We start from the raw sequence: 16,465 nt of genomic DNA, 5'->3' as shown, positions 1-16,465 counted from the left end.
GTATACAGTTTTAAATGCATCTAACACACTGAGATTCTTATAATTTCAGGGGTCGGACTGGAAAAATAAGAGTGCAGAGTCTGAAGATTGGATTGATCTCTCTCTCCAAAGGTCTCTTAGAAGAAAAATACAGATGTATGTAAGACCTTTCTTATACCAATAATGTTTTTAGTAATAATAATGATAATAACAACTTATTAGAGACTTACTTTATATGATTTGCTAGTAATAATAGCTCCCTTTTTTTTTTTTAACTCTGATCATACATGTACGAGGCTAGACAAAGGGTGTCAGTGCAAAGTGATGTGAATTTGTGTGAAATGGAAAGCTGATTATAGGATCAAGATGTGAGGTGCATTGATGGAGTAAGAACTGACTGCAGATTATATCTCATTTAATTCATAATTGCCCCATAATGTAGGCATTGTGATTTCCATTTTCCAGCTGAAAAAAATAATTCTTGGGATAGGTTAGAAATCTAGTCAAGGCTGTAGAGACAGTGAATCGTGGGGCTAGAATTAGATCGTAGATATTTCTGACTCTAAAGCCCAAACCTTTTCTATTTCCGTATGTTTCCAATGCTTAGGAAAATCAGCATGTACTAGAACTGTTACAGTCACAGTGAGACAAATAATTATATTTTATAGTATAAGAAAATAAAGTGATGTATTTTTTAATTTCATTATATTTGTTCTTATTCACCAGATAAATCACTGGTGACCTTTTAGCTGTCAGTTAATGAAGGGCACCTGACATTTGGAAAGGGACAGGTTCGGGAGCCAGGGAGACCTGCCTTTGAATCTCAGCTCTATCACTTAGTGGCTGCTGGATGACTCTGGGCAGGTTACATGCATGATTCCACTGAATACCGACAGCTAAGAGGTAGTAATAAGATTCCCACTTCACATTCCAGGGAGCTGAAATTCAGTGAATTTTCTTCAACAAAGAATGAAGCTAGTAATTCTTGCTTTGAAAGCAACTAGAGATCATATGTGAAAAGTACCTAGAAATAGCAGTTGTTGAATAAATGGTAGCAATTGCTGCTATGTCTCCAAACTCTTAATTACTGTAAATTTTTTTGATTTAATTTTATCCATAAAATGTGAGTAAATGGATCCTGCCATGCATAGCCTCATATGATTCTGTACAGATATATCCATACCTTCGAGGGAGAGGGAGAGAGATATTTCATGAATAGAGAGATACCAAAAACAGGAAGGTATTTGATCCCAGGTCCGATAAATTTTAGGTTCTTCATCTTCTGTGAACATACATTTTAAAATACTTTTATTTTCTGGGATGGCTGTGAAGCAATTGTTTTTGAATTCCAGGGCTAGATCATGGTGGCTTGTTTTTTTTTAGATAGTTTGACAAGAATGTCAGCGAAAATGAAACGAAAAGCTGACTGTAGGATGAGGAGGCGAGGTGCCTTGATGGAGTCAGAACCTAGTAAGCCATGCAGAAAAAGGCTTTGCACAGGCTTCTGTTTGGTGGCACTTTATCTAGAATTTAAATTGTCTTCAGCATTATAATTGTCAGAAGATATAATTTTCAAAGCTAAAAAAGTTATTTCTATAATGAGTGGGAAAGAAAAATGTTAATGAAAACATCAGTGTATCAAATTAGAAAAGGATTTTAAAAAAAATCAGCTGTGATTTGGGGTTTTCATGTGTTCCTAAGAGACTTTAGGGTTCTCTGAAAGTAACAATTACGTTACGGTGCTCAACTTACTCTGAAAAGAGTGCGAATCCAACCTCAAAGTTTATCATGAATCTTATTAAAATGCAAGGGTCATCTGTTTTTCTAGATCAACGATTCCTCTTCCCTGTATTTTTCAAGCTGATTATTGGAGTAATCTGAGGCCAAAAGAAAGAGTTACAACATGATGGCTGTAGTTTTAGAGCAAAAACCAAATTCTATGCAAAATTCTACAGAAAATGTCTTTTATCTGCACACATACCTTCACACGTATTTCTGAAGCATATAATTTTTCAAATGAAGAGGTATTTCAGCATACATGTACTCATACACTCGTACTACAGTGGACACACTTTCTACAATTGTTGGGAAACAATACTCTGTATAATTCCACATTGAACTTTCAGATTATAGCAGGGGAAGCAGAAGCCCTGCAATGAAAATTTCTGATATTTAATTTAATCCATGAAGTATGCCATTTAGAACTTAATTAAATAAGAAATCTTTGGGTTGAAATCTTTAAATCTTTCCTCAGAGTACTGAGACTCTGGAAATATTCTGGGATTTTGTTTTGTTTTTTACCTTGAGGTCCTTAGCAACTCTGATTCCAGTTTTGATTTCCCCAGTGGTATCAGAACACTTCCTCATTATTATTTTCTTTGTTGGAATTAATATTCAAGACACTTTGCTCTCCAAACTCAATGGCAGAGGTGCTATTCTGGGTCAATGGGTATCCATCTGAACGCTGATTTTGCAATGGCTTACGTCAGTGTCTTTACCCCGGTGACACCTTCTTTTCTCTTTGTGCCTTTTTGAGAATGTCCCTTGATTAGGTTCTAACAACACTCTGGCCTTCCTGCTTGTAACTCAGTGGCTTCCTTGCCCCATCAACAACACATTTACAAAGATCCTTTTGAATGGCCTTTTGCATCTCTTCTGTGATTACTTATTGGGACTTGGGTTTTAGATTGGAACATTCCTCTGATCCATCCCCACATCCTGATACTCCTTTTCGTATCTGACTGTAACATCAACCTGTGAACTTTCATAAGAATTCAGAAATATGTCAGAATGTTAAGGAGTCTTTTCTCTTATGTTTTGTGTGTAGTTTTACCTAAATAGTGGCATAGTAGTATAGCTATCTTCCTCAAAAGAGGAAAGCTGGGCATGATTGATGTTGCTGAACATGTGCACTTCTCTCTACAGATTATTATTATTCATATGCATCAACTTTGTATTGACTTAGGAGGCCTCTTCTCAGGAACGGGTTTACAATGAGAATCATAATAAGAATCCTGGATAAATACTTTCTGGCTATGATAGTCTTATTTTTGACAAATGAAGCAAGTAGAACTCTAACCAAATCTAAGAGAACAAATGATAATAAAAATTAAATGTATTTTTGTTGAATTTGCTTTCCCTATGTGTGCTTATAATTAAAGTCATACTTCATTATAATTACTGTGTCAGTATCACTGAGCTTGGTTTAGTTGTTTGAAAATTTACTGTTGACAGTGTTAGATCTAGCCTTATTTCCTTAAAAAAAAAGGAATGATACCTTTCGATCTGATATTCATTTATCAGGTATTGTTTGAAATTGGTTTTTAGGATCCAATAAATATTTACTCGCCATTCTTTTTTTCTTGGAAAACTTCACATGAAAACCGTTTAGAATTTGTGTGATTTTGAATTTTTAGAACTTGGAAATTTCTTTCCAAAAAGTATTAGTTTCTATAATGAAGTGGATTGTTTTTACATGAAATTTCTCCCTACTCCAAAAGTAACTTATTTGAATATATTAGCTTTGTTGCTGGAAATATGGTAATAATTTTCATCTTCAAAATACTGCAAGTGATGAAAAGAAGATAAGCCAATTCTAGAAGGAAGAAAAGAGTTTTTATTTTACTGAATCAAAAAAATTTTAAAACATCTTTTTTTTAATGAGTAGAAAAGCCTAAGAACTGTGTGAAAGTATGCATGAGTTTTCATTAAGTCCTTTACATTTGAATTAATGTATTTTATTACATGAAATGATGTAAAACAAAAATAATTTTTATCACTAATAAGGACGAGAGACTGATTGGGCCTAAAAAAATAACCCCTAACAATAAAAGACACCTCCTTATACTGTTTAATGTTTCTTATGCAAAATAGATTTGAGTATAGAAATCTTTAAAAGAAATTAAAATATATATGTTTAATGAATATTGAATTTAGGAGTGAATACAAAAAGTTGATAAACAAATCTTTTAAAATTTGCTACTTAAGATACATTCATTCCTTTAACAAGTCATAAAGAAAGCTTCTTTTTAGCTGTCTGTCTTTTTCAATAAGAAGGGAAACCTTATTGAGACCACTGAACGAACCCACATGCATACGCTGGACCATTTAAAAAGAAAATTTGTATTTATTGGTCTGTTTATATGTATTTACATACTGCAGTAGATCGTTTTAGGAAACATGTAGTTAACCAGTTCCTGATTACAAATATGCAGAATGTTAAGGTTGTCAGAATTCAGGCGACAACTAATGTAATTCGTGTCCCCATAAGTTTTTTTTTAATCTACGTCGTTCATTCCACATAACCAAAGGTATATTTTACTTAAAATTCCAGAATAGGCAGATGGAGGTTAACCTCTTGCCTCTCCTCCTTGTAGATCTCTTTAAGGAAGTGGCTGGGCCCACGGAAATGTGTGACCAGAGACAGCTTGGCCTGTTACTTCACGATGCCATCCAGATCCCTCGGCAACTGGGGGAAGTAGCAGCTTTTGGGGGCAGTAATATTGAACCCAGTGTTCGCAGCTGCTTCCAACAGGTAAACGTTCATGAAGGATCACTGGTGTATAGAATGTGTGGGGAATGGTATTGAGGATATTCTGAGAAATGGAACAGGGGACTTGGGCTGGAACCAGGTGGCAGAAGACGCTGGTACCATCCCAGTAAGTTGATTTTATTTCTTAAGGCACATCTGATTCAAGCAACAGCAACCCCCTCAAGGAGACTTACGGTTCCTCAAGGGTTAAAACCTCAAATCTTTAACAAGTGCCATTAGATTGCTATGATTTGGCCCTGCTTTTGCCCCAGCCTCATCTTGTACCACTGGTCCCCTTGAGCTTTCCAGCCGTGCTGTCTTAGTTCCTTCATTCCGGCCCTTGTGCCTTTGGACATGTGCCCTCTGTTTAGAATGGTCTTCCTTACCCTCCACCCACAAACTCCCTTGACATTGCTAATCCTTATTCATTCTTTAGATCTTCCCTTAAATCTCACATCCTCTGAAAATCCTTCTCTGACTCCTTCAGATGAGGTTATGTGTCCCTACTATATTCACCTGAATCTCCTCTGCCTTCTTATCATGCTCATTAAAATTGATAATAAAAACATACTGAATTATATAATTACTTGTTTAGTGGTTTTTTTCTTTTATATAAACCTAAGCTCCATGAACAAGGACTGTTTCTATCTTTTTACTATTGTATCCCTATGTACAGTGCCTTGAACATCATAGCTACTTAATAGATGTTTGCTAAATAAATGAATAAAAATGCCCTGACCTCCTTGTAGGCAAGATTTTTTAAAAATGTAAATTAAAGACGTTATTGAAATTGCACTCTTTTCTTTGAGAACATATATACAAAAGGAGAATGATGTACACAAGTTTTATACTGATCTAAGTTACTGACATTAAACTGGAAAAGCACGTTAGTTTCTTTTTTGATGCTTACTGTGTAGAAAAGCATTTTAGAAATGCTTCTACCGATGTTATAAGTATGCATAAAGTACAAGGCTACAGATATTTTGCCAAGGCATGTCTAGTGATTTATCATTGCTGAGGAAAAAAAATGCTCACACCATCTCTTTAAGAAGAACTGATGTTATGGTTTATTACATTTTATAATGGCCCTTTTTCTTGTTTTAGAGATACAAAAAATACCAAGTGAAAATTCTAAATATGATTCTCATATGTTCTGGTTCATAGAATGACCTTGACAACAGCAGGAGAAGGACATTGGTACGAATTTAACTTTGCACAAGTGAAAATTACTTAGTATTAAGATTTAAAGAGAGACCAAGACATTTCATACAATTTATCATTGATACATTTGGAAATCCTGCAAAGTATATTCATCGCAATGTGCTCCTGGTATGATGTAACAGGACTGGAGCAGGACAAAGAGATAACCGTTTTTATTGGCATTTATAATGGCCTTCAAGTTTAGGAAGTTATCAGTGAGACTTTACTTTCTCAAACGTTTACTGTTTTAGATGAATGAGTTTTATAGTTTTAAAATATCTATGTGAAGAGTACCTAGAATTGTGTGGGTTTTGATTTTGTTTTTTAAATCTAAGTCTATTAAGGTGTTGCGATTTTTTTCTTCTTCGTATATGGCAATTTCTTCTTTTTCTCTTTTTAAATTTTAGAATTTTTTTTTCCTTGAAGAACCTTAACTATTTAGTGATTTAACTGACCTAGAAAGAGTTATATAAGCTCTCTTTTTACTTTTATACAGATTTTCAGAAGATTTTGAAGCAACAACACCTGCTGCAATTTAAAGGAAGGCATTTTCTTCACTTTTAACATTTTTGTTTCTTCACCAGAATAACAACAAGCCAGAGATAAGTGTGAAAGAGTTTGTAGACTGGATGCGTCTAGAACCACAGTCCATGGTTTGGCTGCCGGTTCTACATCGAGTGGCAGCAGCTGAGACTGCAAAGCATCAGGCCAAATGCAACATCTGTAAAGAATGTCCAATTGTAGGCTTCAGGTAGGCTGATTTTCTACCAGTGGTGGTAGGAGGCTATTTTCTGTTCTGTTTGTATAGTTGCAGTGTATGTCCATCATTCCTTCCCACTTATTCTCATTTGGGGGTTTGCCTCCTGAAGAAATGGGATGCTCTTAGCACATTCAGTCCATCTGAAAATGGCATTCCCTCAAATAGCCAATACGTCAAGCTTATTTTCTTATTGTTATTTATACTGTTTTGCTCCAGAACCAGAGATCTTTCTGAGTTTCTATTTACATAGGTTACAGAAGTGTTCATGCATAATAATTGCATGACTCATTATACATATATGACCCTGATGGAAATTGGTGATTTTCTAAGACTTTGGGGTCAAACTTGGTAAGCAGGAGTTTAGCATTTAAATACTAACTGAGAAGTAATCAAATGACTTCATGTTACTTCGGCCAAGTTTGGCATGAAGTACATTAACCCGACTTTCACACAAGAAGCCTTTGTCAGGGAATTTTGAAACTCAATTTTTTTTTAATTAATTAATTTATTTATTTATTTATGGCTGTGTTGGATCTTCGTTTCTGTGCGAGGGCTTTGTCTAGTTGCGGCAAGTGGGGGCCACTTTTCAGCGATGCGCGGGCCTCTCACTATCGCGGCCTCTCTTGTTGCGGAGCACAGGCTCCAGACGCGCAGGCTCAGTAGTTGTGGTTCACGGACCCATTTGCTCCGCGGCATGTGGGATCTTCCCGGACCAGGGCTCAAACCCGTGTTTCCTGCATTGGCAGGCAGATTCTCAACCACTGCGCCACCAGGGAAGCCCTGAAACTCATTTTTTATTTATAAGTGATAATTTAAATTTTGATGTGTCAAGCTAATAAACATCTCTTTTTTCTTCTTTCGTTTTGCGTGGATATTTGTCTTCTCATTATGTTGAAACAGATGAAAACATGTTTTAGAGACTTCAACTACAAAAATTAGCTTTTTTTCTCACTTGGGAGATGGTTTCCTTAATTTCCTTTGTGAAATTTAAGATTCTCTTTGTTCTAATTTGTAGCTAAAATACTAAATAAGCAAATTCCACATTTGTAGCCAATATAACTTTTATTTTCATGGTGATTTGGACGAATGAAATTCCTTACCACAAGTGAGTGTTTTGGACTATATAATAGGCTTTCAAGCCAATGAATTTTCCTTTCTTCTCTCTAGGTATAGAAGCCTAAAGCATTTTAACTATGATGTCTGCCAGAGTTGCTTTTTTTCGGGTCGAACAGCAAAAGGTCACAAATTACATTACCCAATGGTGGAATACTGTATACCTGTGAGTACTGAGCCAGTGTTTGTTTATTTGGTTTTGCTTTAACATACTGCTTTTGAATTAACTAGTGTCTAAAAGTATTCAGTTTATTTAGACTTAACTTTATTTGGAAAAAAATCCCTTTCAAGATCACTTAACCATATATTTTTTGTTGTTTTGTTTTCTTTTAAGCAAATATATTATGTTGAATTTATTAGCACAGAACAATTATACTTTTTTCAGAAAAATTAATTTATTAAATTTTATTTACATCTGTGTTTTAATATTAAACTTCACATTCTTGGTAGCAAACTCTTTTTTTTTTTTTTTTTTTGCAAACTCTTTTAAGAGCTCACACTGACCTACATTGAAAATAATACTATGTGATGAGAAATTGTTTCTTTAGACATACTTAAAATATGTTTATTGTATTTACATTAACAAAAATGTAGAAAATTGGAGAAAGTAAAAAATTCATAAATCTAGCTCCTCAATAAACTACCTAGCAATATTCTTCCATATCAGTGATTTTAAGATTTTATTTTCATATTTCTATAATTTTAATACTGCTTTTTTCACTAAACATGTTGTATAGTAAGTATTCCCCCATGTTGTCCTGCAATATAATCTTTCTGTGTTATAGAATGTTTAATTGAGTGAATTACTATAATTTATCTAACCATTCTGTTAAATTTGGACATTTAGTTTATTTTCAATTTTCTGATTTTATAAGCAACACTCATAAATATTATTGTGAAAATAGCTCTTTCCATATATTACATAAATTACATTTCCATAGATGGAAATGATCTGGGTCAAAGCACTTAGAAGTAGATGATCTGGGTCAATGGCCAAAATACCTCATGTCAAGTTATTTTCCAAAAGAGGTTTATACCACTTTACATTATTATCATACTTTGTTAATGCCTCACTAGTATTGGATATTGATTCCTGTTGTTCTGTCGATCTAAAATATTTTTTTCTGAAGTTATCTTCATTTTCTGTTGATCGCTATTTTTTAGCTTCTTTCCAAATAGTGAACCAAAATTTATTCATAGAGCTGTACCTTTTCTTTGGTTTAGGGAATTGAGTTGCTTTTTGGGCCATAAATTGGCGGAAAGGCAGCAATACTTACAAAATATACACATATAAATCTCACTCACATTCTTAGGTATCTTATCTCAAATAAATAGGTACCGTATATGTGGAGAAAAAAATCTCTAGAATGTTGCTGAATTATAATAGATGAAATACTCATAGCGCATAATAACTTTAACTAGGAAAAAATATCCCAAGAAAATTTGTGAAGCACCATTTATTACTATGATTAACATATTCATTCACTCAACAAAAATATTGAGGACTTACCATGTGTCGGGTGATGTTTTGGGCTCTGATAATTCATCAGTGTACTACTAAGATAGACAAGATTACTGACTCTCCTGCTACTCTGTTTAAGAGGAGGAGATGTATGACAGAGAACAAGGAAACAAATAAACGACATCATTACAGATTGTAGTAAGTGCCTCTAAAGAAATAAATGGATAGTGAGGTAGAATATTAGAGGAGGCACTTTAGATAAAGAAATCCGGAAAGGTCTTTCAGAGAAATTAACATTTTAGTTGAGCTTGAAGGATGAGAAAGAATCAGCTGTGTAAAGTACTGGTATAGAAGGGTATTTCGGAAAGAGGATCCAGCACGGTGGTCTGGAGGTGAAGAAGAGGTTGGCATGATTAGGGCACAGAAGAAAGTGGAGCTTATTATTCCCCAAGGGGGGTGTGGTAGGTAGCACTGGCTATTTGAAAAGCCAGAGCAAAATGAACTTGTGGGCCCCCTTGCTAAAAATTTATTGTGACTTTCAAGATGGCAACAACAGAGCATTAAGCCAAGCTCAGGAAACCTCTGAGTGTGGGACCCTGTGCAGCTGCACAGGTCACACAACCACAGAGCTGGGGGTGGGGAAGAGGTGAGAATGGCTAGGGAACAGAAAGAAACTAGAGTGGATTTCACAAAGAGTGGATTTCTCCCTTCACAAAAGGGAGAATGAGATTGGTAAGAGATGGAATGAAAGAGAATTGCAGATATCAAGCTGTGCAGACTCTGCTGGTCACTGTAAGGTGTTTGAATTGGGGAGAAATATAGTACTGAAATTTGCATGATCAGAGCTAGAAATTTAGGAAACTGATGATAAAGAACTAATGTCAAAATGGGAAAAATCATAAGGTAAGTATACATTAAAGATGTATAAAAAAATGACTACATATTTAAAGATGTATAACGTCAGTAAAGGTGTATAAAATTACTATTTTCCTTGGTCTTAAATACAATAATTGAAAATGATCTTTCAAAGTACCCACACAATTTGAAATCTACATCTCTTCAACATCAATCTATGGTCAGTGGGGGTGAGCTTGAGAATCACTGATATGCTGATGAATTTCACTCCCCAGCTATCATTTTAAAATAAAATCTGTAAGTTACCCAAAGCTCTTCTTGTTACCTAGTCTTTGCAAAGTCACCATTATCATATCTAAGATTACAGCTTACCCTGCATTGTACAGGATGGCTTCCTTTTTGCAGATGTGCTTTGGGAGGTTTTTTGCCCCTTTCTGGGGTTTGTGTAGTGATCTTTTTTTTTTTTCTTTAATTAATTAATTTATTTTTATTTTATTTTTGGCTGCGTTGGGTCTTCATTGCTGCACACGGGCTTTCTCTAGTTGCAGTGAGCAGGGGCTACTCTTCGTTGCAGTGCGCGGGCTTCTCATCGCGGTGGCTTCTCTTGTTGCAGAGCGTGGGCTCTAGGCACGTGGGCTTCAGTAGTTGTGGCTCTTGGGCTCTAGAGTGCAGGCTCAGTAGTTGTGGTGCACAGGTTTAGTCGCTCTGCGGCATGTGGGATCTTCCCTGACCAGGGCTCGAACCCGAGTCCCCTGCATTAGCAGGCGGATTCTTAACCACTGAGCCACCAGGACAGCCCTGTGTAGTGATCTTAATCAGCAGCCTACTCATAAATCATCTTAGGACAGGTTATTTTCTGCATTTGATCCCAGAACTTTTGATAAAATGACTAGAAATATGTATAAATTGAATCTTTGAAAGGCATACTGTTAAATTCAAATTGTAATGAATTACTTGATTTTACTGCTTTCCAAAATTACTTTCTTAAGTGAGCTTTATTTACGGTGCCTTCATCTTTTACTCAACGTTCCCTAAACTCATCTGGTGTCTGCCTTAAAAAATGAACTCAAATATGAATTTTTCAAGGCAGTCATAGTAAGCACTGCTTAAGTGTTAAATGGATTAGACCTTTCTGTATAAATCCTGATGTTGGCATTTCTCATAGTGCATCTCCGTTTGTGGTTAGGAAAATGCTCTAGTCATATTACTGACTTGATTTCTTTCCTGTTCAATTTTGTTTTCCAGCTGATTCTGAATGTTTCTATCGTTAAAAACTTTCTGAAGTTTAGAAGTCTTATTTTAAACCCTCAAAGCTCAAGAAATATTTCTTGAAACATATCAGCTTATTATCTATGATGGTGTTTGTCTTTAGATGTAGAAAGACTAATGGTGTATGAATTAGCTATCATAATTTATGAAAGTATTTTATGAAATTGATAATAAAACATTTATCTACAGACACGAAGTAGAATTTTTCTTTTGCTAGGAAATGATTTTTTAAAAACTCTTATTTTCCCCTTACCACTCTATAATCCAAATTTGTACATTTAAAATTCTTTCATTAGGCCCAAAAAGAGTTCATCTAAAACAGACAACATGACATAGACTATATTTAATGCTTGTTACCATTGTCTCTCCATTCATTCAAATCCCACTCTTTGACAAAAACAGCTTGACTCTTACTTTGTGTGTGAAATCTTCCCAAATTCTTCCAGCTTCCCCTCACCAAAACACATCATTCTGTGGCCTCTAACAGTAGCCCCTACTTTACCAGTTAGTATTTGATTCTGTGTTATCTTGTATTGTTTTCTGTGTTGGTGTTTTTGCCTCCTCAACTATCTTTTTAATTCCTTGGGACAAGGATGACTCATACTTTTCTTACTATGCTTAGTTAATTCTGGTACATAAAAGCTAAATGTGCTCATATATGACATTATAAATACTATTTATAGAATATTAAAGCTGGAAAGAGTCTAAGAAATTAACTCATCCTTATTTTTTAAAAAAAGACTAAGTCTTAGAGAAGGTAAGTGATTTGTTCAAAGTTAGTGGCATGGATTTAGTGGTTTAACTCCATTTGGGGAATTTTCTGTATGCTTGCTGGAATATTATATTTGTTGAGTACCTGCTATATACCAGGCATTTTGCTGGGGACTAGAGATACAGAAAAAATATAATGAAGGAGAAAAAGAGGTCTTTATGTGGACAGATTCAACAGGACTATATATATTTTTTGAAAAATAAGTAAGCTTATGGATCAAGATAATATTCAAATTTTTTTCTTGTTACCCGTGCACTGTATGTTTGAATTCTGGGATTAACATTTACTCTAAAAATAGTTACATTTTATATCAAATTTTAAGTTTCTTTTTTATTGGAATAAGAGTTTATGATCATTTAATTTCACAGTGAAAATTACCATAATTGGATCTTTTTTTAAAAAGTCTATATTCTCTGTTGTAAATAACCAAATTTAATTCAAATTAGAAGCGTTTTTATATGTTAGGGCATAAAGTAGATAGTTCTTTAAATTAGAGAGCGAGGGTGATGAATTTCACATATGACTTATAAGAGTTCATGCAGTTGCTGACAGTGAAAGAGAGCTGGATAGGGTTAAATATGAATGAAAAGGGGAACCACTTGGAAATGCTACTGGGGGCAAGCATGAGTCACCAAGAAGTGAGTAAATTGACAGCTCCATTGCCACAAGAGTGCAGCTGAAGTTGGTTGGCAAGGATTTGCAGTCCGTGACTCCATCATTGCTCAATGGCTTTGGAATTAAAAGATGGTAGGTAGAATTGAAGGCCATGGGCTGCACGATTCAAAGGTGTAATGGTACTGGGATTGATTTGGGCTATCCTCATGTTGAAGAAACCAAAGGGGGTTGAGGGGCTAGAGATCAAGATGATGGGGGCAAGATTTAGGAGTAAGAGTCAGAAGGTTTGAGTTAGTGAAAGTTTTTTCCAAGTTAAAGATTTGGGATTGAAAGATGTTTTGAGTTATGATGAAGCCTGACGTGTGGCCAGACCCCAGTATGTGATAGAAGTGGGACATAGGAGGTTTTGGAGATGAGATGGTGTTTAGAAGATCATCAGTTTGTCTTTAGAAGTGACAGATGATAGCGGCATCTGGCCAAGTGCTGTCAAAGGGGAACAGATAGGCATATCGGTTTTAGTAGATGTTAAAGCTGAGGCTAAGGGGGAAATAGTGTAAACCTCCTTTATTCTTGGCCTTTGATTTTACAGCCCATGATGGAGAGGATTGTAGGGGAGATGGTGTTATCATAGGAGCAACAGTACTCATCTCGTTCATAACTGCAATATGAAATTGCAGTTAAGAACAACATGTAGGGGAATGTGTTCATAAGTAGAATACAGACTCATGCTAACAGCTAACAGGAAAGAAAAGTAATTAGAGGCTGTATGCATCTGCTGAGGGGCAGTGGCCCAATCCATGTAGGAAAAGTGGGGAAGTGGGGAAAGTCAATAGAGAGAATACTTACCCATTGGTAAATATAGCTATCAGGAACTGAAGCATTAGCCCAGATAGGAAGATGGTTTGAGAGTCATGTTAGCTCAGGTAGAAGGGACGAGATGTTTGTAAAATTTTGTTGCTAGAAAGGTCAGCAATATCAGCTACTCCCAGCATTCAAATTGTTGGGGATGGAATCATTGCAAAATTCTCTGCTTATGAACTGAGTTTGGACAGGACTAGTTTGTTCTGATAGTTTTGTTGAGATTTTGGTGAGAAGAGAGGAGGACCGGAAACAGCTTATTAAAAGTTAACAACACTTAAAACAGATTTGTATTGCATTTTTGCAGTTTTTAAACAAGTGCATGTTACTTTTAAAGTATCAGGTTCAATTATGTTCTTGTCAATACTGGTTAATATATAGGGATATAAAACAAAATTTCAACTTCTGGAACATTAAATACATCAACGTTCGCATTATAGGGGTCCCAGAAGGAGAAGAGAGAGAGAAAGGACCCAAGAAAATATTTGAAGAGATTATAGTCGAAAAATTCCCTAACATGGGAAAGGAAATAGCCACCCAAGTCCAGGAAACGCAGAGAGTCCCATACAGGATAAACCCAAGGAGAAACACGTCAAGACACATAGTAATCAAATTGACAAAAATTAAAGACAAAGAAAAATTATTAAAAACAACAAGGGAAAAACAACAAATATCTTACAATGGAACTCCCATAAGGTTAAGAGCTGATTTCTCAGCAGAAACTCTACAAGCCAGAAGGGAGTGGCATGATATACTTAAAGTGATGAAAGGGAAGAACCTACAACCAAGATTACTCTACCTGGCAAGGATCTCATTCAGATTCGATGGAGAAACCAAAAGCTTTACAGACAAGCAAAAGATAAGAAAATTCAGCACCACCAAACCAGCTCTACAACAAATGCTAAAGGAACTTCTCTAAGTGGGAAACACAAGAGAAGAAAAGGACCTATGAAAACAAACCCAAAACAATTAAGAAAATGGTTATATGACCATACATATCGATAATTACCTTAAACATGAATGGATTAAATGCTCCAACCAAAAGACACAGGCTTGCTGAATGGATACAAAAACAAGACCCATATATATGCTGTCTACAGGAGACCCACTTCAGACCTAGGGACACATACAGACTGAAAGTGAGGGGATGGAAAAAGATATTCCATGCAAATGGAAATCAAAAGAAAGCTGGAGTAACAATACTCATATCAGATAAAATAGACTTTAAAATAAAGAATGTTACAAGAGACAAGGAAGGACACTACATAATGATCAAGGGGTCAATCCAAGAAGGAGATATAACAATTATAAACATATATGCACCCAACATAGAAGCACCTCAATACATAAGGCAACTGCTAACAGCTATAAAAGAGAAAATCGACAGTAACACAATAATAGTGGGGGACTTTAACACCTCACTTACACCAATGGACAGATCATCCAGACAGAAAATTAATAAGGAAACACAAGCTTTAAATGGCACAATAGACGAGATAGACTTAATTGATATTTATAGGACATTCCATCCAAAAACAGGAGATTACACTTTCTTCTCAAGTGCACATGGAACACTCTCCAGGATAGATCACATCTTGGGTCACAAATCAAGCCTCAGTAAATTTAAGAAAACTGAAATCATATCAAGCATCTTTTCTGACCACAACACTATGAGAGTAGAAATCAATTACAAGGAAAAAAAAGTAAAAAACATAAACACATGGAGGCTAAACAATACGTTACTAAATAACCAAGAAATCACTGAAGAAATGAAAAAGGAAATCAGAAAATACCTACAGACAAATGACAACAGAAACACAATAATCCAAAACCTATGGGATGCAGCAAAAGCAGTGTTAGGAGGGAGGTTTATAGCAATACAATCCTCCCTCAAGAAACAAAAAAAAATCTCAAATAAACAATCTAACCTTACACCTAAAGGAACTAGAGAAAGAAGAATAAACAAAACCCATAGTAGAAGGAAAGAAATCATAAAGATCAGAGCAGAAATAAATGAAACAGAAACAAAGAAAACAATAGCAAAGAGCAATAAAACTAAAATTAGAAATGAAAAAGGAGAAGTTACAATGGATACCACAGAAATACAAAGCATCATAAGAGACTACTACAAGCAACTCTATGCCCAAAAAATGGACAACCTGGAAGAAATGGACGAATTCTTAGAAAGGTATAAGAAGGTATAAGAAAGACTATCAAATTACCAAAGGCATTTTTTACAGAACTAGAACAAAAAATCTTAAAATTTGTACAGAGAAACAAAAGACCCCGAATAGCCAAAGCAATCTTGAGGGAAAAAAACGGAGCTGGAGGAATCAAACTCCCTGACTTCAGACTATACTACAAAGCTACAGTAATCAAGACACTATGGTACTGGCACAAACAAAGAAGTATAGATCAATGGAACAGGATAGAAAGCCCAGAGATAAACCCACGCACCTGTGTTCAACTAATCTATGACAAAGGAGGAGAGGATATATGGAGAAAAGACAGTCTCTTCAATAAATTGTGCTGGGAAAACTGGGGAGCTACATGTAAAAGAATGAAATTAGAACACTCCCTAACACCATACACAAAAGTAAACTCAAAATGCATTAAAGACCTAAATGTAAGGCCAGACACTATAAAACTCTTAGAGGAAAACATAGGCAGAACACTCTATGACATAAATCACAGCAAGATCTTTTCTGAGCCACCTCCTAGAGTAATGGAAATAAAAATAAAAATAAACAAAAGGGACCTAATGAAACTTAAAAGCTTTTGCACAGCAGAGGAAACTATAAACAAGATGAAAAGACAACCCTCAGAATGGGAGAAAATATTTGCAAACGAATCAATGGACAAAGAATTAATCTCCAAAATATATAAACAACTCATGCAGCTCAATATTTGAAAAACAAACAACCCAATCAAAAAATGGGCAGAAGACCTAAACAGACATTTCTGCAAAGAAGACTTACAGATGACCAAGAGGCACCTGAAAAGCTGCTCAACACCACTAATTGTTAGAGAAATGCAAATCAAAACTACAAT

General features: G+C 35.3%; 1 protein-coding gene across 8 annotated transcripts in view; it reads left to right on the top strand.

Moving 5' to 3' along the window:
- The window catches only part of UTRN (utrophin), a 506,643-nt gene that overhangs the window by 444,077 nt on the left and 46,101 nt on the right, over nucleotides 1-16,465 (top strand). For all 8 annotated transcript variants that reach the window (XM_057528183.1, XM_057528180.1, XM_057528182.1 and 5 more), the window contains 4 exons: nucleotides 50-135; nucleotides 4,356-4,513; nucleotides 6,295-6,461; nucleotides 7,638-7,749. In XM_057528183.1, the coding sequence (XP_057384166.1) occupies nucleotides 50-135; nucleotides 4,356-4,513; nucleotides 6,295-6,461; nucleotides 7,638-7,749 (523 nt within the window). The remainder of the gene's footprint in view (nucleotides 1-49; nucleotides 136-4,355; nucleotides 4,514-6,294; nucleotides 6,462-7,637; nucleotides 7,750-16,465) is intronic.

The sequence above is a fragment of the Balaenoptera acutorostrata genome, chromosome 14 (genome assembly GCF_949987535.1).
Source record: "Balaenoptera acutorostrata chromosome 14, mBalAcu1.1, whole genome shotgun sequence".
Lineage (NCBI taxonomy): Eukaryota > Metazoa > Chordata > Mammalia > Artiodactyla > Balaenopteridae > Balaenoptera > Balaenoptera acutorostrata.
This window is presented reverse-complemented; position numbering and strand designations above follow the sequence as displayed.